This window comes from Callorhinchus milii, unplaced genomic scaffold, assembly GCF_018977255.1.
Source record: "Callorhinchus milii isolate IMCB2004 unplaced genomic scaffold, IMCB_Cmil_1.0 Scaffold4, whole genome shotgun sequence".
Lineage (NCBI taxonomy): Eukaryota > Metazoa > Chordata > Chondrichthyes > Chimaeriformes > Callorhinchidae > Callorhinchus > Callorhinchus milii.
Genome location: NW_024704745.1, coordinates 73,033,064 through 73,059,529, shown reverse-complemented (window position 1 = coordinate 73,059,529; position 26,466 = coordinate 73,033,064). Strand labels below are relative to the sequence as shown.

At 42.0% G+C, this 26,466-nt stretch overlaps 1 protein-coding gene across 2 annotated transcripts in view; it reads left to right on the top strand.

Annotated features, from left to right (window-relative positions):
* The window catches only part of LOC103177186 (periostin), a 41,934-nt gene extending 16,154 nt beyond the window's left edge, over nucleotides 1-25,780 (top strand). The window contains exons 4-22 of one of the 2 annotated variants that reach the window (XM_007891236.2): nucleotides 2,295-2,452; nucleotides 3,191-3,355; nucleotides 4,416-4,562; nucleotides 4,973-5,114; nucleotides 8,982-9,194; nucleotides 9,390-9,524; nucleotides 10,465-10,613; nucleotides 11,149-11,285; nucleotides 12,198-12,328; nucleotides 12,926-13,056; nucleotides 13,255-13,357; nucleotides 14,110-14,177; nucleotides 17,886-17,931; nucleotides 18,257-18,352; nucleotides 18,980-19,042; nucleotides 20,550-20,636; nucleotides 23,012-23,101; nucleotides 23,701-23,742; nucleotides 24,760-25,780. In XM_007891236.2, coding sequence (XP_007889427.2) covers nucleotides 2,295-2,452; nucleotides 3,191-3,355; nucleotides 4,416-4,562; nucleotides 4,973-5,114; nucleotides 8,982-9,194; nucleotides 9,390-9,524; nucleotides 10,465-10,613; nucleotides 11,149-11,285; nucleotides 12,198-12,328; nucleotides 12,926-13,056; nucleotides 13,255-13,357; nucleotides 14,110-14,177; nucleotides 17,886-17,931; nucleotides 18,257-18,352; nucleotides 18,980-19,042; nucleotides 20,550-20,636; nucleotides 23,012-23,101; nucleotides 23,701-23,742; nucleotides 24,760-24,830 — 2,174 coding nt within the window. In that variant the 3' untranslated portion in view covers nucleotides 24,831-25,780. The remainder of the gene's footprint in view (nucleotides 1-2,294; nucleotides 2,453-3,190; nucleotides 3,356-4,415; nucleotides 4,563-4,972; nucleotides 5,115-8,981; nucleotides 9,195-9,389; nucleotides 9,525-10,464; nucleotides 10,614-11,148; nucleotides 11,286-12,197; nucleotides 12,329-12,925; nucleotides 13,057-13,254; nucleotides 13,358-14,109; nucleotides 14,178-17,885; nucleotides 17,932-18,256; nucleotides 18,353-18,979; nucleotides 19,043-20,549; nucleotides 20,637-23,011; nucleotides 23,102-23,700; nucleotides 23,743-24,759) is intronic. The other variant, XM_007891237.2, reaches the window with a different exon arrangement.
* The last annotated feature ends 686 nt before the right edge of the window (nucleotides 25,781-26,466 follow it).

The window sequence follows — 26,466 nt, the reverse complement described above, 5'->3', positions numbered from 1 at the left end:
AACTTTTGCATCAGTCACGTGTCAATTTGCTTCTCAGAAGAAATGGACTCGTAACGAAAGAAAAATTTCCACTGATTTCACAGATTATCAAAAAAATCATTCATAATCTGGAGTGATTTAAAAGGCTTTGGGTCATCAATAGTCTTTTCCTATCTTGTTCATTCTTAAGGCTTTACCCTCACCTACGGTTTTAAGTCATGCTTTTAGACAACTCAAAACTTGCTTTCGGGACAACAATGTCTTATGAAATCTAGATGAAATTTCCAGCCAATACTCAGTGACTGAGTTTGTTGGTGCAAAAAATAGTCAACTCTTCAATTTACTAATAACCTCAGATGCATATTCAACTGTTCATGATAATCATAATCCTTGCATTTGATATAACATCTTATCACATTATTGAAACATCTCAGAGCACTTCACAGGATTTACAACAACTACAACAAGATTTACGGTAAAGACTGTATCTATATGAACTGGCAGACAATTTGCACACAACAATGTCCCACAAACAGGCATAAAATGAATGACCAATTTATTTGAGGGATTGTTGGCCCAGGAGATCAGCTCCCTTTTCTTTTCAAATAGTGCCATAAAATTGAACAGGCAGTGTCAGACTAGACTAGAAAGTTCGTTGAAACCATTGTAAATGATATAAAACATGCTTCACGTTACCCTGGCTCCTCTGTCTTTTGGCACGTATGCTGTAATAGATTTGAACTGTCTCCCCTGCGAAGTGGAGTCCTGTAGCTCAGTGGTCAGCGCACTAGCTTTGCAAGTGAGAGACCTGGGTTCGATTCCTGGCAGAGTGAAACCTTGGACAACTTTCCTTACGCCACACGCCTGATAATAATCCCTCAAAAAAAAAATTGGTCATTTTCAATCCACGACTGTTTGTGGGACACTGCTGTACGCAATTGGCTGCCGCATTTCGCCCACAAAAGTACAGTCAATTTACTTTACAGTCTATTCTGTGAAGTGCTTTGAGATGTCGAGAAGACGTGAAAAGTGCTATATCAAATGCAAGGATTAAAAAATTGCTCCTCACTGACTTCCTTGGAAATACACCTAACTACTTTCAAGAAAGCTTACTCCATATTCTCAAATCCTGCCTCAATAAAGAATTTCCTAAATGGATTATTTGTTGGGTAACATGCCTTAGCAATGTTCCCATCTTGTTCGTAATAGAGCACCATGACCGTAAATTGTTTGTTGTGCCATTGTTTGTTGTGTATTTCACGGAATCGTGAAACTTAAACAAATCTGGGAAATCAGGTAGCACTCTATGCAGGTAAAATTATAAAATTATAACCCTTTGTGATTGTACTGAAATGCATGGCAGGAAAAGAAGATCTTGTCTGACTTCATTTTATTTCTTTTAGCTTGACAGGATTGCACAGATTAACACTTGGCACAAGAACTGCTAGAAATAAAACTTGAAATGGGATGTTTCCTTGTATTAGAGTAAGCCTAGAACTGGTGCTAACATGCAATGCATAGCTAGCTGAAAAACATGTAGCATAGTCACCCTCTCACCACATACAACTTTAAAAGCATCTAGTGTTTATTATTATCATTTTCACTTCATGGCTGTTTAAGGAATATTGCTGTAATCAAATTGGCTGACATGTTTGCCTACAAATAAACAATCTCCACACTCACAGTAAATCCTATAAAGCATTTTGAGACGTTTCAAATATGGCACTATATCAAATGCACATATTATTTATTTATTATTATCATTGATCTTAATAGGAATCCCCAAATAAAATTGGACACTCACAGTATGGCTGGTTGTGGGATATTTCTGTGTGCAACTGGCTGCCGCATTTATAAAATAATAATAATCCTTGCATTTGAGATAGCTCTTTTCATGTCTTCTAGACGTCTCAAAGCACTTCACAGAATATACTGTGAAGTGAATTGACTGTATCTTTGTGGGCGAAACACGGCAGCCAATTGCGCACAGCAGTGTCCCACAAACAGTTGTGGATTGAAGTGACAAGTTTATTATTGGTTTTTTTCTTGAGGGATTATTATCAGGCTTGTGGAGCAAGGAAACTTGCCCAAAGTTTTGCCCTGCCTGGAATCAAACCCAAGTCTCTCGCTTGCGAGGCAAGTGCTCTAACCACTGAGCTACAGGACTCCACATACATGTCACTCCACTTACAGTATATCCTGCGAAGCACTTTGAGATGTCTCGATGATGTGATAAAATGTAAGGATTATTTTTATTAGTTATCCCAATTGCTGTCATTAAACTAAATCTTCCCTTTGTATTTTTTTTCCTTCAGTTGCCCCTATTGATCATGTCTACAGTACCTTGGATATTGTGGGTGCCACAACTACACAGGAGTATTCAGATAGATCTAATCTAAGAAAAGAGATTGAAGGAATTGGCTCATTTACATTCTTTGCACCGAGTAATGAAGCCTGGACGATCTTAGATTCTGTAAGTTATCTGTGAATCAAGTCACGAGGCAAACAGCACTCTTCAGCACAATCAGAACATTTTAGACAAGAAGATCACGCCAATACTGCTGGTGAATGGCAATGCAGCTACTAATGGTGCTTGGATGATGATAATGATCAGTAGTTTTGAGAAAGCTTTGTGGGGAGATGTTCTTTGAAATAGAACACCACCCCCATGCCTAAGATGTGGTGCACGTGTTAGATTTCAAAGAGCTTCTGTTCACAAAGTGAACATGATTCCATTATAGCGATCAACAGATCTGAAAAGATCAAGACTTTGGCTCAATCAGCCCTCATCTCAAACGAAAAAGAGATCTGCACAGATGTAGTTTGCTCCCTGATTTATTCTCTTACTCGCCACGGAAAAGGGTAGTTAGAGAACTAGCCCGGGAGCAAAAAAAAATTCAAGATTAAATTAAAGTAATATATAATACTAAGAGAAATTTAGAAATTAAATTAAAAAAAGAAAATCATATGCCTGTATTTGTAATTGTCACTAAGTTATTCAAATTACTTGCACAATGTTCAGTCAAGAGCAGTTTTTTTTACAAGACGGATGGGGATATTTTCGGGTATCAAGTCAACTTGCTAGTGAGATTTCCTAGATTTAAATAATATGAGTCTAAACAGGAATGTTATTTTAAACAGCATTACAGGATTAAGATGCCAAATACTGTACTGGTTAAGTAACTGGCAATTGCTTTTGATTTCCTATTAGGAAGTTCGCAATGCACTGCTAAGCAATGTGAACATTGAACTCTTAAACGCCTTACATTACCACATGGTTAACAAACGGTTAATGACTAAGGATTTGAAGAATGGATTAACGCTGCAGTCAATGCACGATGACCAGACTCTCCTCATCAATCATTACTCAAATGGGGTATGTTTGCCACCTTTAACATATTTAATATATTTAAAAAAAACTTATTTTAGTATTTTAATGGTTATTTTGTTTAAAATAACATAGCAAAATGGTTTCTTTGTTATAATAATAATAATAATAATATAATCATTATCCTCACATTTGGTATGGCACCTTTCACATCAGGAGGATGTCACAAAGCTCTTCAACAATGACAACAAATTGCATTTATATAGCATCTTTCACATCAGAAGGACAGCCCAAGGTACTGGACAGTTAAGAGTTTGCACTGGGGTGGTAAAGATGAATGTAAGCATGGTCAGAGAGGCAGGTTCTTGAGACAGATCTTGAAGGAGGTGAAGGAACTCTAGAGGCTCCAAGATGGAGTACCAGAGAGTGGGGACAGAAAGGTTGAAAGCCTGTCTGCCAATTTTGGGGCAGGCAGGGTGGGGGACATGAAGCAGGCTAATCCCACTGAGCAGAGGAAGCAGTCAAGTTGGTAGTTTTAAGAAGGTTGTAGAGGGCGGGTAGGAGAAATCCATGGAGGGATTTAAAATTGAGGATAAAGATCTTGAACTCAATCCGTTGGGGGATAGGGAGCCAATGGAGTTGAGTGAGGAAGTAGCTGATAGACTTGTGGAGCCCAGTGCTTGACAGAATGTACTGACTCTATTTTGTAGTCAAACCCAGAAGCCCACCTGCGCACAGCAATGATGTACAATCAACTATGAAGTGATTGATCTTTAATAATAATAATAATAATCCTTGCATTTGATATAATATAGTGAAACCCCATTATAATGAGCTTTATTATAGAGCTGGTTTACTTATAATGCACATAGGTTGTGGACCCCAAGATGTTCCTACCCTACTACAGACAATCTTGACATTTGCTGCCCAAACCCCTTATCAAATTTGAAATCTTGCTAGAAATCGCTTTGTTGTGCTTGAAAATATGAAAGCGCATTGGAAAGGCAACCTTGAGCTTATGCATCTATGTTCAAAGTACATAACTGTTGAGAGGTTTCAGATCTTAGAAGTTTCTACAATGTTTACTTTCCATTTCCCCTTGCGATAGGTTGTTACAGTCAACTGTGCTAGAATACTTCTTGCAAACCAGATTGCTACCAATGGTGTTGTGCACGTGATTGACCGAGTTATCACAGCAGTTGGTTACACCATAGAGGACTTCATTGAGAATGATGAGGAGCTCTTATCTCTCAGAGTAAGTGTGCTATATAATAGACATTCCTGAATTACTGGCACTGAAATGATCACAAAAAGGATGTGCTCAGCTGGGAGCCTGACACACACAGATATCACTTGCCATGATTCCAGTTTCCAGATACTGAGAACTCACAGAGGTATAATTTCTGTTTGTCACTTCCAGGGCCGAGGGACACACACACACATTCACACACACACACCCACATCCACAAACACACTTACTTGTCAATGCCCATAGAGCATAGGCCCAGGTTGACAGGTGAAGGCATTAAGGGCCCTAAGGTTTACATTGGGGTATAACAGGAATGACATTTGCTAAAACCACACAGCTTAATAGTACAAGGAGCTAGTAGTTCAAAGTTCATCTCTCTCTTAAGGATGGCATGAATGAGAATTATTTGCTTTCAGGCTGCTACCACTGCCTCTGGGGTGCTGGCGAAACTTGGCAAGAAAGGACATTACACTCTCTTTGCTCCGACCAATGCTGCCTTTGACAAGCTTCCTCAAGATGTCCTGCAACGCATCCTAAGTGATCCTGTGGCACTCAAAGGTACATTGTGAACTGGTATTACTGCTACTACTAATAATCCTGACAATTGATTCAGCGTCTTTCACATCGGGAGAATGACTCAAAGCACTTTATAGAATTCACAGTAAAGTGTAGTAAATGCTAAGAAATCAGAAGAGCATTCCAAAACTTGGGAGTCCTGTAGCTCAGTGGTTAGAGCACTCGCTTTGCACGTGAGAGACCTGAGTTCAATTCCAGGCAGGGCGAAACCTTGGGCAAGTTTCCTTACTCCAGACGCCTAATAATAATCCCTCCAAAAAACAAAACAATAATAAAATTGGTCATTTTCAATCCATGACTGTTTGCTGTGCGCAATTGGCTGCCGCGTTCGCCCACAGATATACAGTCAATTCACTTTGCGAGAAGCGCTTTGGGATGTCTGGAAGATGTGAAAAGCGCTATATCAAATGCAAGGATTATTATTATATATATTATTATAAAACACTTCACAGGACACACTGCAAACTGCCGTGACTGTGAGTGTCGAGGCCAAGTGGGCAAATGCAGCATCCATTTACATGCAGCAATGTCCCACAAACAGCACAGAGTGAATGACCAATTCTATTTGGGAGATTGTTGGGCAAGACACTGGGATAAAGTTCTTTGTCTTTTTGAATAGTGCCATCAAATGGTTAACGTCCATCTGAACAGGACCTAATTTTAGGGAAATGAGTCTCTCTTATTGTGGTGGCCAATGGTGCCATCAGTAGTAGTGAAATGATCACATTTAATTAAATTAAGCAGTTTCAGTTGGTTAAATTCTAGCAGTACCCCAATGCACAAGCCTTGGCTCTTACCAACCTACTTACGTAATTCCTGTAGAATTAAGTAAGTAGGGTGCATCCCTGTGTGTGTGTAGGGGTGGGTGGGGGGGCGTGGAGACTGCATTCCATTTCAGACACAGAGATATTTTCAGTATAGGTGGCATATATATTTGAAAATTTCAGTCTAATCTGGGTTTCCATAACTATCAAGAAATCCGATGACCCCCCCACCAAAAAAGTTAAATTTATTCTTCATGATTTGATTTCTAGATCTTCACACTTGTCTTCAAATACTTCATGCCCTAACACCGCCCTACCTCTCCGACCTGCTTAATCCCCAACCCACTGCCCACTCAACTGGCAACTGGCCTCCTGCATGTTCCTCGTGCCCTCTGTTCCATTATTGGTGGCCGCGATTTCAGCCACTATGCCCCGAAACTCTGGATCACTCTTCCTCTATCCCTCTGCCTTGCCCCTTTGTGCCTGAAGACCTTCCTCTTCGAGTGTGCCAACGGTCACCTCCCTCCTCTCCCAGCTCAGTGTCATGCTCCCCCACTGTCAAGTGCTCTGGGATGCTACCCTGTGTGAGGGGTGCTGTATAAATGCAAGCTGTTGTTGTTCTGTTCACAATACCACAATACATGATTCAATATTGTGGTAAATGTTATCTATCAGGAAACCTGACTCCAAACATTTTACTGAATTCAACAGTAAATTCCATATCTAAACAGAATGGAATTTATTTGTGAAGAAAATTGTTTTACGAGAACAGCTGGGTTCTTTCCCGAAACCCTCTTAAAGTGTTTGTGTTGAGTTCAATAACTGGCTCAGTTTCAGTTGGCACGTGTGTTAACTTCTTCAACATACAAATAACCTTTGTGTTATTAAAGAAATATTTCTTGTGTAAGAGTTTGAGTTGATGCCTGAACGCACTGAAGGACTGTCTCCTCTTAACAGCTGTTCCAGTTTCAACAATGACTAAGTTATTGAAATTGCAGATTTCAGTACTCCATGAACACAAGTCTGAAACTATTTTTTAAAAAAGTTCTTATTAGTTTCATTACATTTGTTGTGTGTAAGCCTGAGTCAGTTGAGCCAATCAGGAGGGCCTCGGTCTTGCTGACATTGAGTTGGAGAAAGTTGTCCTTCGTCCAGGAATTGATGTCGGACAGGCAGTCGGTCAGTACGCCAGTAGTCCTGGAGTTGAGGGTGGAGGCAGAGAGATAGAGTTGGGTGTCATCCGCTCTGCATACATGTGGAAATTTACCCCATGTCAGCGGATGATATCACCAAGGGGGAGCATGTAGATGGTGAAGAGGCGGGGACCGAGGACAGAGCCCTGAGGTACACCACATGAGATGGTGCGGAGCCTGAAGGAGGAGCCGTTTGCTGCAACAAAGTGGAGGCGGAGTGAAAGGTAGGACCTGAACCAGTCAAGGACAGAACCTTGAAGGTTGAGGTGGGAGAAGAGGCGGTGGAGGAGGATTGAATGGTTCACAGTGTTAAAGGCGGCGGAGAGGTTGGGGAGGATGAGGAGGCAGAGGGAGCCCTGGTCGCACATGGTCAGGATGTCATTGGTGATCTTGACCAGAGCAGTTTCAGTGCTGTGGGCAGCACAGAAGCCCGATTGGAGGGGTTCATAGAGGGAGTGGGAGGAGAGGAAAGAGCGAAGCTGGGAGGCAACTCTCTCTCAAGGACCTTGGACAGGAAAGGGAAGTTTGAGATGGGCCAGTAGCTGGATAGCTGTGATGGGTCAAGGGAAGGTTTCTTCAAGGTGGGGGTGATAGTGGCTGCTTTGAGGGGAGTAGGAACAGTGCCAGATGACGGAGAGATTGATGATAATAATAATAATAATAATAATAATAATAATAATAATAATAATAATAATAATAATAATAATAATCCTTGCATTTGATATAGCGCTTTTCACGTGGGGAGGATGTCCCAAAGCGCTTCACAGAACACACTGTAAAGTGAATTGGCTGTATATTTGTGGGCGAACGCGGCAGCCAATTGCGCGCAGCAATGTCCCACAAACAGTCGTAGATTGAAAATGACCAATTTATCATTGTTTTTGGTTTTGGAAGGATTATTATTAAACGTGTGGAGTAAGGAAACTTGCCCAAGGTTTCGCCCTCTGCTTGGCATTGAACTCAGGTCTCTCGCTTGCAAAGCGAGTGCTCTAACCACTGAGCTACAGGACTCCTACAGGATGTCGGCGAGTAGAGGGGCAAGGAGGTGGAGCTGGGATTTAAGGAGAGGGGTGGGATGGGGTCCAGGGAGCAGGTGGTGGGTTTCATGGAGGATATGGTGGTGAAGACAGAGGAGGGGTTGACAGGTTCAAAGGTGTGGAAGGAGGGATGGGTAGTTGTCGGAGTGTGGCGGGAGGTAGGGAGGGGGTGGAAGTTGGGGGTCAGTGGCAGCTGAGTGGATTCCCTCGATTTTGGACTTTAGGAAGTCCAGCATTTTCTCGCAGTGAGAGTCAGAGGAAAGAATCTGTGAGGCGTGGTGAGGAGGAGCGGGTTGGTGGTGGAGAACAGGAGCCTGGGGTTGCCCTTCGCCTCCAGGATTAACCTGGAATAGAAGGACAATTTGGCCGAGGCGAGAGCAGAGCGGTAGGTTTTGATGAGGTCCAGCCAGATGTGCCGGTAGATCGTTAGGCTGGATTTGAGCCAAGTGCATTGGCAGCCCACATCTGGCCCTTAAGCAAGAGGTGTGAAAGCATTACAACAGTATTATTATGTCTTGTTTCAAATAATTTCTCTCTATATATCCATTCAAAAGCATTCGCAATTTTGAAAATTTCTGTAAGATTCTTTCCCTCCCTCCAGTTTCTTGCCCCCAAATTTTGTTCAATGAACTGTTCAGCAATATTAACAACAACAAAACCACAACAAATTATACTTGTATAACGCCCTTCACGTCAGAAAGATGTCTCAGGGTGCTGGACAACAGGAGCCTTTGTGGTTTGATTGTCCACAATATCACTGTAGTATTGTCATATTATGACTGGAAGGGCAGTCTGACAGAGTGTATCTCTGATCGGGTCAGTTTGCAGACATTATGTGTCCTTATTTCCTTACAGCGTTGCTGAACTACCACATCCTCGAATCTGTCCAGTGCTCTGAGGCCATAATGTCGGGCTCAGCCTACACTACCTTGGAGGGATCTAATATAGAGATCGGTTGCGATGGTGACAGTTTGACTATAAATGGAAAGAAGATGGTCAATCGCAAGGACATTGTGACAACCAATGGCGTGATTCACTTAATCGATGAAGTCCTTATTCCAGATGCAGGTAAATGGCAGAACTTCATGTCCGTTCAGAGCTGACTCAGTGTCATGGTTCCATGAGGCAGATGTCAACTGAATGGGATTACTTATTTTTTAATAAAATACTCCTTCATTGAATTAAGAAAATAAGGACAAACACATATTATATCATTGATGCATTGTGGTGTGATCATGAATGTTTTCCCTTTTGTAATTCCAGCTATGCAAGTTCTGGAGCTGACCAGTGACAAACAGTCGACATTTTATGACTTAGTGAAGGAAACTGGATTGTCGGAGGCTCTTCGTGCAGATGGGGAATACACACTGCTTGCCCCCATGAATGATGCCTTCACTGGTAACTTGGTGTTGAGTAAAATGTTACACACGTGGTATTCTGTCTCTGTAATATACTGGTGCCTTTTTAAGTTGCATTCCAATAGTTTCCTTTTCTTCTGAACAGTAACACTATGAGGAGAGATGAGATAAACTGGGAATGTTCACACTAGATGGACCTTGGTCTTCTTTCACCTAGCAAATTCTTCTGTTCTTCTGTAACCAACTCTGTTGAGCATTTAAGCTGTATCACTGTTTTATTGTCTGACTGCAACTGGAACAACAGTTTGACAAGAGGATACAAAAAATAGATACAAGAAAGGCGTCCTCAAAGGGTGATGAATTGGTTTGGAACCATTGGCCCCAAATATCTCATGGTCTGAGACTTAAAACCATTGTCTTAATATGTAATGGCCCATCAGATTTTCAATTAATTTGGGAAAGAAAATGGTTTTGAATAGTTCCTAAAAAGATCTGCAGTAAAAGAAAACAGGCTTTTTAATTAAGACTGAGTGAGGATTTTTCAGTATTCTGCTTAATGTTAAATTTAAAGACAATGAACTTGAGACCATAAAAAATTCCAGGTCTCTGGTGCATTCCTGCCCATTTTTTTAACTCTGCACCATAGCAAGTAGGAGTTGATGGTAAATAAATATACTGATATTAATGTAGCGCCTTCATACTGTCAAACTCATTAACTCCAACATAGTTATTATCCAATAATATAACCAGCAACACCTATTTATGGAAACACTTTTGAATAAGCAGAAATGCACAATGGACAAGTTGAAAGATTTGTGGCACTTTGTGTGGTCATTTTAATAATATAAATAATAATAAATTCTTATTATTTTATTTTGAAATCTATTTTAAATCTATGTGAGTTGACAACCCCTCCTTAACATCATGCAAGGGATAGCAAGAGGCTGCTCTAGTCTGAAATTTCCTCTTTTATTTGGCAGAGAGCATTATGGCACTTGATCAGCGAATGCTCAAAGTGATTCTGCAGAACCATGTCCTGAAGCCGAAAGTGGCCCTCAGTGAGCTGTTTAATGAACAAAAGCTGCAGACACTGGGGGGAAACTACCTCCGAGTCTTTGTCTATCGCACTGTGAGTACTCACCTATTCATCAATAACCCTTACATTTGATATGATGCCTTTCACGTCAAGTGGAAATCTCAAAGCATTTCACAGGATTTTCCTGTGAAGTGCAGTGACTGCAGATTTTATAGGTTATTGCAGCAGCCAATTTGTACACAGCAGTGCCTCACACGCATGAAGTGAATGTTCAATAATTATTTGGGGAATGAAAGCTCGGTTTCATGAGGAACTCGGTTTAATGTCTTATCCCCCACCCTCTCCCTTTGCGACATATTCGCACCAGCTTGACCTGAAGTCATCTGCACTGTTGTAACCGAGTTTGAAAAACAAGCAACCTCTAGGCCGGCCCATCTAGTTAATGACCGACCTCATTGCCTACATTTACTCAAGGATGGAATAACTATCGTCAGATACAGTTACCACATTACACCTCACAATGCAGTGAAGCATCCATAAAACACTGCATTTCTCAGTAGGCCAAAGGAATCATGACTGTTAGAAATGTCAGGAAGATTAAGTGAAAGGGATCTTTGTGTCCCGACAGGCGGTGTGCATTGAGAATTCTTGCTTGATCCGAGGCAGCAAAGAGGGAAGAAATGGCATTATTCACACCATCAGAAAGGTTGTTGACCCTGCCAAAAAATCAATGCTGGAAATTCTGAGGGCGGACCCACGCTTTACGTAAGTACTGATCCCTTTGGACTGCAACGATTTTACTTTTTTTTTTCTTCCTACACATTTTCACAGAAAGTCGCAGAGCAGCTATTTCTGGTGCACGAACATATAGAGACTTTGCAGTGATTCTGTAGAGAATGTAAGATTCCAAAGGGACTGGATAATGTAGACCATGATAAGCTGATTTATCTTGTACTTAACAAAGAACCAGAGGACACGGCCTGTGATTGAAGGGGGGTAAATTCAGAACAAATCTGCTGAAACACTACTTCAGTGAGCAAGTAGTAAACATGTGGAACAAGTTCCCTATGGCGACAGTGGAAGTAGAAAGTATCGATTCTTGCAATAGATTTCTGGTACAAAATAATATCTCAGGATATAACATATAGTTTGGGCACACAACATGTCATATGACTGTCAGAATGGTGGAAGGAGAACTGGATCTGCTAGACAAAAGGGCTTTGATCTCCTTTGCCTAGCAAATTCTTATGTATTTAAGTAACTGAAAAATGATTGAGAAAATTCCATTCATGTCGCTCTTTAATTTTGATAATGCAGCAGTTTTGTCACATTTACTCATTTCTATTCCCCCTGGGAAAAGGGGAGTATGTGGCAGGGATCAGAGAAGTGACTGGGAGAGAGCAGGTGGGATGGAGTATAGGTGGACGGGAGATGCAGAGAAGACAAATGAGTGGGAGGCAGTGAGGGAGATAGTGTGTGAGGGACAAGAAAGAGTAGGGACAGCATAGTGAGCGAGAGTCCAGGGTTACGGATTTAGTTGCAATACAGAAGGGATAAAAAATTCAGATAACTTAGATGGGATAATTGCTCTTTTCTCACCACAATCTTGCTGACCACTGTTAGATATTTCCCTTGTCATCGAAATTGCATTAAAACTCTGGTAACGTTTCTCATCAGCATATTCCTGTCTCTGATGGAGTCTGCTGATTTGTTGGATCTACTCATTGCTGAAGGATCCTGGACTTTATTTGTTCCAACAGATGATGTGTTTGAAAGTATCTCTCCTGATGAGATGGAGCAGCTAAAAAGTCAGTATATCGTATATATAGATGTCAACAACAACATCAACAACTTGCACTTATATAGCGCCCTCCACGCAGAGTAGGGTCTCCAAGCGCTTAAATGTCCTTTGTTTCTGTAAATGAATGTTTCTTTGCAGAAATATTCTCTTCACTGGAACTCCACAATTGCATTGCAGAAGTTGCTATTCTGAGTTGAATTGAATGATAAGAATGACAGAGTGCCCTTCACCCTTTTCAGTATGCTGCTGAAGAACAGGGTCCACATAAAAGTTTTACATTTGGTCAGTCAGGTGATGGTACGTGCTGGGACCAGGAGCAGAAACCCTGACTGTGTTTCCTCTCTCTAATCCAAGGAAGGATTTATCCTCCTCATTTCAGCCCCACTGAGACCAACAAACTCAACACCAACCAGGATTCAAACAACCATAAACTGGAGCCATACACATTACAGGCTACATATATATTATATACAATATGTACAGCATGAGTTATATACACTGTATTTGTCAGGAGCTATGGACATTATATTAACTGAGGACTACCCTACCATTTAGTTTAAAGGATCATGAAAAACATGCACTAAAATTGTTCCTCATTTCACAGGTAATAAAAATGCTCTCAGACACATCCTCATGTACCACCTTCTCAAAGGAGTTTTCATTGGAGGAGGGATTGAATATGGAGTCACAAACATACTGAAATCGTACCAGGGCAGCAGGGTGATGGTAAAATTGGTGAGTTTACTTAACACCGAGCTGAAATAAAACACTCTGCTTTATTTGAAAGTATCCAGAAATGTTTGCGCCACACAATGAGACAGCACTTGAAATGCAAACCATTCCCATTCGCAGCTTGTAGCATTGCATGGGTCAAGTGTTGCTTTAAAGTAATTTGAGAATGAACTTTCATCAACAAATGATCTAAATTTTCAGGTAAATGAGACATTGCTGGTGAATGGTTTGAAGTCCAAGGAATCTGACATCATGGCAAATAACGGTGTCATTCATGTGGTCAACTCTTTACTCTATCCTAAAGGTGAGCTTTCCACTTTCTATGGGATCACTCAGATCTATCTGTTTTATCATAATCTCATAATCTCTGACAAACCAGTTTTCATCTTGGTAGGGAACTGAAATGATCATTACTGATCTCTCTGGCTGCCTATTGCCTGTGAACGGCATTCAACAAATTAGCTGTCGAGGTTCCAATTCATTAGACCACAAGAATACAAGATTGGTTTGGATGAAGAAGGCCCTTTGGCTCATCTGATTTCATCCCTCCAGAATGCCTATCGCCCCCATCACAGCACCAAGCTGCTTTTTAAATGAGTCCAGTGCCCTGGCCACAACTGTCCTTCCTGGGAACTTGTTGTAGTCATTAATTATCCTCTGGATAAAGAAACTTCATAGTGTTCAATATTTGTCTGCTACTATCCAAACAACTCAGAAGTAAGTTCAGTTTAAGTATGAACAGTTTCAATGCATTAGTCATATGCTGTAGGTGACGTGGGTGAAATTTAGCCAGTGTGATCTGAAACAACGCTCAAAGGCAGCCTCCAGGATTTAAAATAAGAGTTATTCCCAAAATCCAAGTTATCAGCAATTTTTCAAAAGCGGCAATGTGATGACATTAAAACCTTTTGTACCTGTTTCAATGTGGTCGCATAGAATCTTGTAATCAAATGTCACAAATGTTAGTTCACAGCTTCTACACTTTATTAGACTACAGGAGCGCTACAGCCATTTGAGTATTTGTACAAATTATATTTATCTCTTTTTATTTAACAGATCTCCCTGTGGCAAATGAGGTTCTGTACAGGTTTCTAACAAGAATATTGAAATATATTGAAATAAAGGTATGTTTTTAACTCTAATGTTTATACAGCAAAAGGCCAAATTCATTTCCGTGAAGTGACATCAGCAGTGCTTCCTTCACATGGAGCAAGTGCACATGAGCAGGAAGTGATGTTAGTGTTTTCTGTGCATGTGTAGTGTGCAGTAAGTGACATTAACAATGACCTTCCATTATTAGTAGGAAGGATTATTCATCAGGATTTGTAAACGACTCATGTAAGATGAGTCTCAATGTTGGGGAGGGGAGAAATCAGTGAGTATCTCTCCTCCCTCATCCCCATTCCCCCCACTCCTGCCTCACAACCTGGACCCCCCTCCCCTCCCACACACCCTTCTGTCAACCGCTCCCTCCACATCGGACTGCAAAATGTCCGCTCCCTCTGCAACAAGGCCCTGGTCATCAACGATCTCATCCTTGATGAGAACGTTGATATCATGGCCTTGACAGAAACGTGGCTCACCCCAGGCGACACCTTCCCCCTCACGGAGGCCACGCCACCCGGCTACACCTCCCACCACATCCCCCGCCCCAACCGCCGTGGCGGTGGTGTTGCCCTTATCTCAAGGACACCACTTGCCCTATCCCCCTACTCCACTGGCTCTTTCCCCTCCTTTGAGCACCTCACCCTCTCCCACCCCTCATTCCTCTCCCTTAAAATCCTCCTCCTCTACCGGCCCCCTAAAACCTCTCCCACCTTCATCTCTGACATTTCAACACTCCTCACATCTCTTTGCCTCTGCTCCGATCGCCTCATCATCCTGGGCGACTTTAACCTACACTTCACCCCCTCCTGCTCCATCTCCACAGACTTCTCTTCCCTGCTCTCCTCACTCAACCTCTCCTTACACATAAACTCCCCCACTCACAGTCACGGCCACCCACTCGATTTGGTGATCACCCGGGGCCTCAGTGTCTCGGATGTCACTATTACCGACAAGGCCATCTCTGACCACCACTTCATCTCCTTCACCACCTCCACCCCCCTCCCCACCTCCACCAGACCCACCACCATCTTCTACCGCCCTTGGAAGAAGTTACCCCCACAATCCCTAACCGATGCCTTGGAGTCCTCTGAACTCCTCTCCCTCTGGCCTTCAACCCTCACCGACCCCTCTTCTCCTCTCTCCCTCCTCCACAATACCCTCTCCTCCACACTCGATACTCTTGCCCCCATCACTTCCCGCACTGTCTCCTACTCCCGCTCCTCCCCCTGGTACACCACCCACCTCCGCTCACTGAAAAGCCAGGTGCGGGCTGCTGAACGCACCTGTGTCAAATCTGGCCTAACGGTCCACCGACAAATCTGGCTGGACCTCCTCAAAATTTACCGCTCCACTCTAGCCTCGGCCAAGTCGTCCTTCTACTCCAGGATAATCCTGGAGGCGAAGAACAACCCCAGGCTACTGTTTTCCACCACAACCCGACTCCTCCGTCCCCCCCGCCACCCCGCGCAGGTCATCTCCTCCAACCTTCACTGCGAGGAGATGCTGGATTTCCTTGAATCCAAGATCAAGGGAATCCGCTCCGCGGTCACTTCCCCTCCAACTTCCACCCACCACCCACCCCTTCCCTCCCACACTCCGACTCCTACCCATCCTCCCCTACACACCTTCGTACCCGTTTCCCCACCCTCTGTCACTGAACTCATCCTATCCCTAAAACCAACCACCTGCTCCCTTGACCCCATCCCCACTCCACTCCTTATCTCCCAGCTCCACTTTCTTGCCCCACATATCACTGACATCATCAACCTGTCCCTCTCCTCTGGCTCTGTCCCCATTCCATTAAAAACTGCCATCATCACGCCCACCCTGAAAAAACCCTCCCTTGATGCGTCGCAGCTATCAAGTTACCGGCCCATCTCCAACCTCCCCTTTCTCTCCAAGGTCTTGGAAAGAGTTGTCGCCTCCCAACTGCGCTCTTTCCTTTCCACCCATTCTCTTTTCGAACCCCTTCAGTCAGGTTTCCGTGCTGCCCATAGCACAGAAACTGCCCTGGTCAAGGTCACCAATGATATCCTGACCATCTGTGACCAGGGCTCCCTCTGTCTCCTCGTCCTCCTCGACCTATCGGCAGCATTCGATACGGTCGACCACGCTATCCTACTCCACCGCTTGTCCTCCCACCTCAACCTTCAAGGCACTGTCCTTGAATGGTTTAGGTCGTACCTTTCTCACCGTCTTCATTTCGTCTCGACGAATGGCTTCTCCTCCACCCCCCGCACTGTCTCATGTGGTGTCCCTCAGGGCTCTGTCCTCGGTCCCCTCCTCTTCACCCTCTATATGCTCCCCCTTGGTGACATCATCCGCAGACATGGAGTTAACTTCCACATGTATGCGGATGACACCCAACTCTACCTTTCCTCCTCTACTCTCAACTCCACGACCACCGATGTCCTGACAGCCTGCCTGTCCGACATCGAGTCCTGGACGAGAGACAACTTTCTTCAGCTCAACGTGCGAAAAACCGAGGCCCTCCTGATTGGCTCACGTCAGCGCCTCCGCACCTCAGGCGCTGACACCATCAGCATCCAAGGCTGCACTCTCCACCTCGCAAAGCCAGTCAGGAACCTCGGCGTTTTGTTCGACCCTGAGCTGTCCTTTCTCCCTCACATCCGCACCACAACTGGCACCGCCTTCCATCACCTCCGGAACATCGCCAGACTACGGCATTACCTCACCCCTCACGCTGCTGAAACCCTGGTCCACGCCTTTGTCACCTCAAGGCTGGACTATGGGAACTCTCTCCTCGCCGGCCTTCCCGCCACCTCCCTCCACAAGCTGCAGGTCATTCAGAACTCTGCAGCTCGTGTACTGTCCCGCACCAGGCTTCGGGACCACATCACTCCCACCCTCGCTCGCCTCCACTGGCTCCCCATCCCCCAGAGGATTGATTTCAAGATCCTCATCCTCACCTACAAGGCCATTCACGGCCTTGCTCCCTCCTACCTCTCCAACCTACTATCCCCCTACCTACCTGCCCGTACCCTCCGTTCCTCTGGCTCCGGTCTGCTCCACGTCCCCCGCCCCAACCGCCCTACCATCGGTGGTCGGGCCTTCAGCCTCTCAGCCCCCAGGCTCTGGAACTCCATCCCCCAGTGCCTTCGCCTTGCTTCCTCCCTTTCCTCCTTCAAGGCCGGTCTCAAAACCTTTCTCTTTGACCGAGCCTTCAGCTCCCCTCTCGACTCTCTTCCCCCTCCTCGCTCCCTCCCTTCCCTCCCCTCACCCTGACCATTTCCCCCCTGCTCGGGTCATGACCCAACTGTGCAGCGCCTTGGGACGTCCTCCTGACGTGAAAGGCGCTTTATAAATGGAATCTTGTTGTTGTTGTTGTTGTTGTATCTATGCACAACTTCCCGTAAGAGTTGGTACGATCTTAGTTGCAGTATTTATTAAGTGGATTGCTTAATAGACCTCCAGTAGATCATGTCAGAGCTGTTCTCACTATTTTAGGGTAGTTGTGCGTGGGACTTCAGGAGATGAAAGAGAGATAGACGGATACTTGGGTAGTAATGGTATTAAGGGGTATGGACATGGCGCATAACATTGGGATTAAAAGCTTTACCATGTCTAACAAACTGGTAGAACAAGCTTGATGGTCTGAATTGATATTTGTTACGTGTATTTTGTATGTTAACTTATTTATACAACTTAATAATAATCAATAACTTATTTATACAAGCCATTTTGTGTTTCTTTTTCTTATATAGCACATCCCAAGTTACACCTACAAGGAAATCAGAATACCCTATATCAGTAAGTTTTATTGTTTTGAGTGTTCTTAAAGTTTGAAATGGTGTGAATTGTCCTCTCGTTTACGAGGCGAGGGCTCCAACCAATGTCTGGTGCAAGAAATGGAATAGGACCTTTAAAAGTGTATAAAGATATAAAGACATATTGGTCACATAAATACCCAAGCCCATATTAGAAAACACGGTTTAATAAATAATAAGGCAACATTTAATGCATATAGTCCAAGAGAAGCAGTCATCTTTAATTAATTTTGACTCCTACCTCTATGTTCCTGGATCTAAATGAGTTGTTTCCATTTAAGTAATGGATTAATATCTTTTCTTTCCAGCAACTCACATCACAAAAATCACACGAGTTATAACAAGTAAACCAGAAATAAGAGTCTTCAGCGATGGAGAGACAATCACCAGGGTCATTGAAGGCCGTAAGTTCTCTTATTATTATTATTTCATTATTACATTCTCTTACTATTCATTATTTTTATTTGCTAGTGTTGAAATCTATGTTGGTTCATACTGTTTAATGAGTAAATTAATTAACTATATGTTTACTAATGGATGGGATGGATAAAATACGTAATAGGCGTCCTATCAAATTCTGCGTATGTATTATGCAGGGATTTTGTTCAGTTGATTGGAAGATTTGATGTACTTGGCACTATCCTCAATACTTACAGCAACTAAAGGAAATTCCTGCATAGTACATATAGTAATCTTTGCATCTGATCTATAGAAATGCAATATATTGTTGTTGCTCTTGTTGATAGAGAGCTTTATCATACTTGACCTGCAGGTGCTCAGTTCTGGCTAAAATGAGAAATATTTTGCACCTTGTGCCCCTAATGTAAATATGCGTGTAACCTTGATCAGTGGAAACCACCCCTTTTTAAAAAAAATCAAAGCTATACCGGCAACAGGAGGTTACATAGAGTGAAACATTGATATTATGAATGGGTATCTGGAATCAATGTTATCTGTCTTGCAGTGCAGTACTCTCCAGTCATTCTGTTGTCATTGTTTCAACACAAATGCTTTGTAATCTCTCTTCTCAGAACCATCTGAATATGCATTTGATACCGATGCGGAGTCCCTGACCAAACTTATTCGCGAAGGAGGTGAGTTTCAATAATATGTTAAGCCGTTTTCCAATGTTTCGCCTAGAGGCGAAAAAATTTGATATTTCATACAGATTCAGTGTTATAAGTTTCATATCAGATTGGTCAGAAAACATCATATTTTTCAATACATTCCTGAAACCTAACCATGAAACTTGAAACAATGAGTATGAAATAAATAATGTCAAATCAGCAGACACCCTGGCATTGGAGCAAACTTCCCCAGATACTGACACAGTATCGAGACTGGAAAGAAGCAAGAAAGGGGCTAAGGTGTTGGGATTGCCGGATAGAGTTACAGAGTGGGGGCAGAGATGCTGAATGCCTGACTGCCAATGGTGGGTCGGGAAGTGCGGGGGACTTGAAGGAGGCCAGTGTCCGCCGAGCGGAGGGAGCGGACAAGCTGATATCGTGTTAGGAGATCGGAAAAGTAGGAGGAGCAAGACGGTGGAGGGATAAGAGATGTAACCTGTTACATCTGGAAATGTTTCTATTCAATCATACAATGAAGAAGCAGTGGTTAAAAGCCAAAGTATTAGCTTTTAACTTGTCTTATGTTAGATCACTGCAGTTATCTCTGACCTACTGTAACAGCTCCTAATGAGTGTGAGAAGAGGTTGGAAGCCAAAAACCTACATTTACCACTACAACACAACATCAACAACTTGCACTTACCTAGCGTCCTTCATATAGGATAACATCTCAGAGTACTTCACAATGGCATGGGTGGACGCTGAGCAAGGGAGAAATGGGAAGTGACCGTAGGCACAGTCAAAGAGCAAGGTACTAAAGTGGGATTTAAGAGTAGAGAGGGAGCAAAGTGGAGGGATAGAGGTGTAGTGACTGAAGGCTTGGCCACCGATGGTAGACATGCCTGTGTTAATTAAGTAGAGTAATTATTTTCTGCTGAGTCCTCTGTTCAAGGAAGAAAACTACAAGGCCAGAATCACATGCCTAACTCTAACTATATTATATAATATAAGGTGACCAAAAAATTGTGATACCATTACAAAGTTAAAGAAATGATGATATTTTTGTTTCTTAGATAATAGGGTAGATATCACGACTTTTTGGTCACCTTGCATAATTTTTTTTCACTGTTACTTCCCATTATTTTGTACTCTGGTACCCAAATTCCGGATGCTCTGAATTGTTATGTGCAGTAAATCAACACCCAGGTGGAATTTCTCCTCTATGTCTTCTCTTGGCCAGTGAATAAAGTATTGAATGAAGACAGGAGCATCATTGATTAATCTAAAACTCACCAGGAAGGACAACGAATAAAATTGACAACATTTTTGCGAAGTGGATATATATTTGAATCAGTGAACTCGATGGTTTTCAACATTGCAATTTTCAATTGCTACCTTGAATATTTTGACAGTTACGATCAGAGGATTCAAGCTATGGATAGTTGTTTCTCTCCATTTTCTATATATTATGTATGTCTTTGCTTGGTAGAGCTAGAGAAGTGTTTGAGATTCACCATTGACCTGTATCCTATCAGGAACACACTACACCAAGGTTACCAAGATAATTGAAGGTGACCCTAAATTACTTGAAGATGAAGAAATCCAAAAACTCCTTCAAGGAGGTTAGTGAAATGGTGTCTCTGGCCTTCATCTCATGAGGCATGTATTACCAGAGATTAAAAAAATCATCCTCTATTCCCGATTGTAACCCCAACAATCTAATTGCCTGTGACTACCTATGTTTCTCCTCAATCAGCATGTGGAATTAACATGAGCCATGTGTCTGGTCAAAATTGTTTTAGAGAATAGTGAAACCCCGCCTGTGGAGATACCCAATCCCAAGCCATCCTTTTAACCATTAATAACCAAACAAAGGTTGCTTTGTGTTTATTGGTAAAAGTCTTGTCCTCTGAATGCTGAATGTGTATACCATGCTTGTGGAGATTCCCTAACCTACTCCGGGCTTAATGTTCCACCTGGATTTAGCCTAAAATTCTTCAATTCAGTCTTAATTTTGAAGCTGTTTTCTATAGCTCTTAAAAAAAAGACCTGCCTCCAAATTAGGAGCAAATTTGAGAATTTTCCCCAATTCTGCACAATCTTGCATTTTAAGACAAAAAGGTCTTACAGGCTAAAAACAGGGTGGAATTTCAGGTGTCTTGCATTTATTAGGTCTAATATAGTACTTGGTGGTATTAGACGTACCTTGGATATTTGGATACTCAAACCAACCGGTGAAAATTCTCCCTTACCTTCTCCTCTTTAATTATGGTTGCATTTGAACATCTGAGAGCCTCAAACTGAGGCCTGTGGAAACATTCTTTACCTGCATTCCTCACTGATAATCTAAGGGTGGACTTCTTTACACATCTTGCTTTTAAACTAACTAAGCCCCTGGCACTTGAGAAAACCCACCACAGCATTTGGAGCCCGCAGATTAAGAGTCAACAACAGCAACAACAATGTATATTTATATAGTGCGCTTCACATAGGATCAATTGTTAGAGAGCCTCACAGGGCTGGGGATGGACACCGAGCAAGGGAGAAGGGATAGGTGACCATAGGCGTGGTTGAAGAAGAAGAGTTTTTAGGTTGGGCTTTAAGACAGATAGAGAGGGGTGAGATGGAGGGTTAGACGTAGGGAGTTTCAAAGGATGGCAGTGTAATTGCTGAAGGTTCAGCCACAAATGGTAGGGTGGGCGACATGCAACAGACCAATGTTTGCCAAGTGGATGGGGTGAGAAGAACAATACGGAGGTGGAAAGAAATTTATAGATGAAGTTGAGGTCATTGAAATCGATCCATTAGATGATGGAACCAATGGAACCTGGTGAGTTCTGGGGTGATGGGTGCACGGAGTTTGTTGTGGGTGAGGACGCAGGCAGCAGAGTTTCAAATGAGCTGAGGTTTTCGGATGGTGGAACTATGGAGACCGGCAAGGAGGCTGGGGTCCCTTCCTCATTAAAAAACATAATGGAGTTTAGTTTCAGTTTCACTCACTCCCAAAGTTGTTTCCATTTCCACTTGTTCAATACTTAAGTCAATCTCAACCCAAAGACCCCCGTCCCAAATTACCCTCTTCAATAGAAATCATTTGTGTTCACTATTGTGCTCTAGATATCCGGATATTCAAATGCAACCTCCTCCCCTGCATTCTCCCCTTCATTAACAATCTTAGTAAACATCTTGATTTTGAGAAAACAGTACGGTGAGTATTTTGGAAAGATGAGATCAAGTGAGCTGAAAAGCCCTCTTCATCCATATCTTTCTTGTGTTCTTTGTATTTAATAATAATAATGCTTGCATTTGATATATTGCCTTATCACGTCTTCAATACATCTCAAAGCGTTTCACAGGACATACTGTAAAGCGAATTGACTGTATATTTTGAGGGTGAAACTTTCACTTTGATTTTGTTTTACTAGTCCTGTAGCTCAGTGGTTAGAGCACTCGCTTTGCAAGCGAGAGACCTGAGTTCAATTCCAGGCAGGGCAAAACCTTGGGCAAGTTTCCTTACTCCACACGCCTAATAATAATCCCTCCAAAAAAAACCTACAATAAATTGGTCATTTTCAATCCATGACTGTTTGTGGGACACTGCTGTGCGCAATTGGCTGCCGCGTTTGCCCACAAATATACAATCAAATTCACTTTATAGTCTATTCTGTGAAGCGCTTTGGGACATTGAGAAGACGTGAAAAGCGCTATATCAAATGCAAGGATTATTATTATTATTACTTCCAGCTGCTGGAATGGCTCCTAACTTTCAATTGGTTTGTTTATTTAGCGTTAGGATTATGTAGGCCACCATCTGGTGAAGAACCGACAAATGTGTGCTCTCTTGGCCATGCTTTAAAAACATGTCGCAGAGCTCTGAATAATAAATCTAAATTCTTTAATGTTGAAACAAGCGCAGCCTCGTGCAGTGCCGTCCCCCAAATCAGCGCTACCTAATATAACCCGAGAACCAACACTTTGGCAACGATTCTTACTTTAGGAAGCAGCAGTTCAAAGTTCACCAAAATTACCATTGATGGCAATCCAGATTTTGAAGATGCGGAAGAAATCACCAGGCGACTTAGAACACGTAAGTGCACGCTCAATGAATTACAACCTATTTGCAATTTTATTCCCTCAGTTGGCACACTGAATAAAATACAGGAAATGAAATGGGAGCAGCGAGAGTGTATTAAGTGTTAGCATGTGTTAGTGTTTAATGGGGCACTGGAGGAGATTTCAGGACAGCTCAGATCAGAGAAGAGATGGAACTTTTCTCGAACCACATAGCTCTTAGCTTATATAATGTTTGCTTCCGTATAATGTTCATGACAGTAGAGCAGGGCCTCTGACCATCACCTTGACTATCTTGGTTGATCAGCTGAGAACCATGTTGATCCCATACATATGAACATAGGAAGGTACAAGCTCAAAAAAGAACATTGTACTGCATCTGGTCAGTTCCACAATAGATAAACAGATAATGCTCTTTATCTGTTATACACTTCATGTAAGTCTTCTTTATCTAATATATACGTAATTCCATCTTGAATTTGCTTCCAAAACATCTGCAGGTTCTGAAGGGTCAAGGTTTTAAAAAGGAATGAATATCTGGAAAGAGATTTAGATTTTAAAGGTATCTTTGTTTTATCAACCGGGTAAAATTTACTTGTATCTATTTATTTTAAGAACCTGGAAAAAGAGTTTCCTATCGTCACAGAAGAGTACCAGGTATGAATGACATTCACTGGGTGGGGCGGGGGGGGGTGGGTGGAATCTGCAACATTTCATAACAGATTTGATGTGTTGATGATAATGATAATAATAATAATAATAATAATTCCATTTGATATAGGAGCTTTTAGTCAGGAGAATTCACAAGGATTATTGTAAACTGAGGTGATTATGCACTGGGGTTATGCCTTCACAGATATCAGCCTGGCTCAGGTAGTAACACTTTCACTTCTGCGTCAGAAGGTTGTGGGTTCCACCCCCATGCCGGGACTTTGAATACAAACAACCCAGCCTGATACGACTGAGGTCCCATCCACCTGTTCAGATGAAAGTTAAAGATCCCAAAGCACTATTATAATAATAATAATAATCCTTGCATTTGATATAGCGCTGTTCACGTCTTCTAGACGTCCCAAAGCGCTTCACAGAATATACTGTAAAGTGAATTGACTGTATATTTCAAGAAAGAGAAGGGAGTTTCTACCAGTGTTGTGGCCAACAATTCCCCAAATAACATTAGTCATTTTCTCAAATTTTATCATTGTGCATGAAAGTGCTCAGGTGAGGTAAAGGTGTGTCAATTGATACAGAACTGAAAAACAGATCCTCTATGTTCCGGTTTGAATTGTCTCTTGCACACACAGGAGATGGGAATACAAACTCGTTTACCTTTGAAACTTATCAAAACACACAGGCTGATAAATGTCACATCTGTGAGCCCATGAATTTATTTGACAATAATAGTAAATCATGCCTGAATGTTTGAAGGGTCCTCCCAGTGTAAAATCACTACATAATGTAAAATTGTTGTTGAATATTACAACGCAACAACTTGCATTTATATAGTGCCCTTCACGTAGGCAGAATCTTGGAATGCTGCAAAGTAGGAATTGGTAAAGGTACTGATATATTTTGTAAAAGCTGATGCTTTTTGTAATTAATTTCCCAACATAACAGAATAATTTCAGGCTGCTCTAAACCAAATTCCTCCTTTTTGTAATTTTTCTCATTAAGTTGGAGCGAGGAAGGCAAGACAAACGACAAAGAACACCTCTCGAAGAAAAGTACTTGGAAAAAGGAATTAAAACTTTTTCTACCTGAAAATGCAGGACATACAACTAAATGAGAACAGTTGAAATTAATGATGTGGCCTGACCTCCAGCAAGCCCAAATTAACAGGATGTCGGATTTGCACATGTCATACCTACAAGCTCGTATCAGTTTACAATGAATGTGGAACAGCAAAAGTCAGTGGTCAAAACATTTTAACTAAACCATTTTCCTACATTTGTATTCAGAATTTAGTGTATTTTAGGTTTGATTCTGGATGCTTTTCATTGCTAGTATTGAACGTCAAGTCAGGGAATTGTAAAATGTAGTCATCTGCTTAAAAGCCATTTAACAATCACTTTTACCCAGTAACAGTAAAAACGCTTGATCCACTGGGTTAAAATAAATAAATGAATGAAATGCATATCCTTTGGTTTCCTTAGAGGTGTGACTATCTAAGCAGCATAAATTTGCTGAGAAACATAGCAAATACAAATGTGTTTTTTCCAAATTAAACAGCTTTGCTTACAAAAAAAATTAACTGTTTGTGTGTTTCCATTTTCTGGAGGGAACTTGCTAATGCATGGAAAATGGTGCCTTTGCATGCTTAAAAAGAAATGTATTGCTGCCAGAACTCCATCTAATGATATGGGTGTACTTTTGGCCATTTATTTTGTATTAAGAAATAAAAAGCTTTCCAGTTCACAAGCACAAATTTAGGTTGGTCCAAAATATGTTTTTGTAAATTGGGTCAGTTGACTTTGAAATGTTTTTTATAACTTTTTTGAACCTTTAAATGACTTACTATTTCTGCTCTCGCAGGTTTGAGCTTTGCCTAAAATGTTCTAATGGCACTATTTTGGGGGAAAGGACCCCACCTTAGCCTTGCCTGAAATCTATGGAAAGCAATTTGCTTAACTTGGTGCTCTGTTTTTTTTGTATTTCTTTTGAGAAACAATTATTCATTAAAAGATATTTCCTCAGAGATGAATTCTTAGTTTTATTTTGTTCTTTAGTTATCAACCTGACTCAGTTGGTAGCATTCTCATCTCTTGAGTCAGAAGGTCATGCTTCAAGTCCCATGTCGTGACTTGGAGCTTGAGAGTCTTGGATGACACTCCAATGTAGTCCTGGAAGTGATGTATTGTTGGAAGTGCCATCCTTTGGATAAGATATTAAACCAGGCTTGTCTGCCTTTTAGGTCAATGTTAAAGATCCTATAGCAGTATTTGTAAAGAGAAGGGAATTTCTCCCAATTTTTCTGTGCACTAAATTAACAGCTGCATTCGCATACAAAATAGACAAGTCACTGCACGCTACAATAAATTCTGTGAAGTGCTTTGAAATAATAATAATCCTTGCATTTGATATAGCGCTTTTCACGTCGGGAGGACGTCCCAAAGTGCTTCACAGAACACACTGTAAAGTGAATTGACTGTATATTTGTGGGCGAACGCGGCAGCCAATTGCGCACAGCAATGTCCCACAAACAGTCGTGGATTGAAAATGACCAATTTATTATTGTTTTTGGTTTTGGAGGGATTATTATCAGGCTCTGTGTGGAGTAAGGAAACTTGCCCAAGGTTTCGCCCTGACCTGCCTGGAATTGAACTCAGGTCTCTCGCTTGCAAAGCGAGTGCTCTAACCACTGAGCTACAGGACTCCACATGT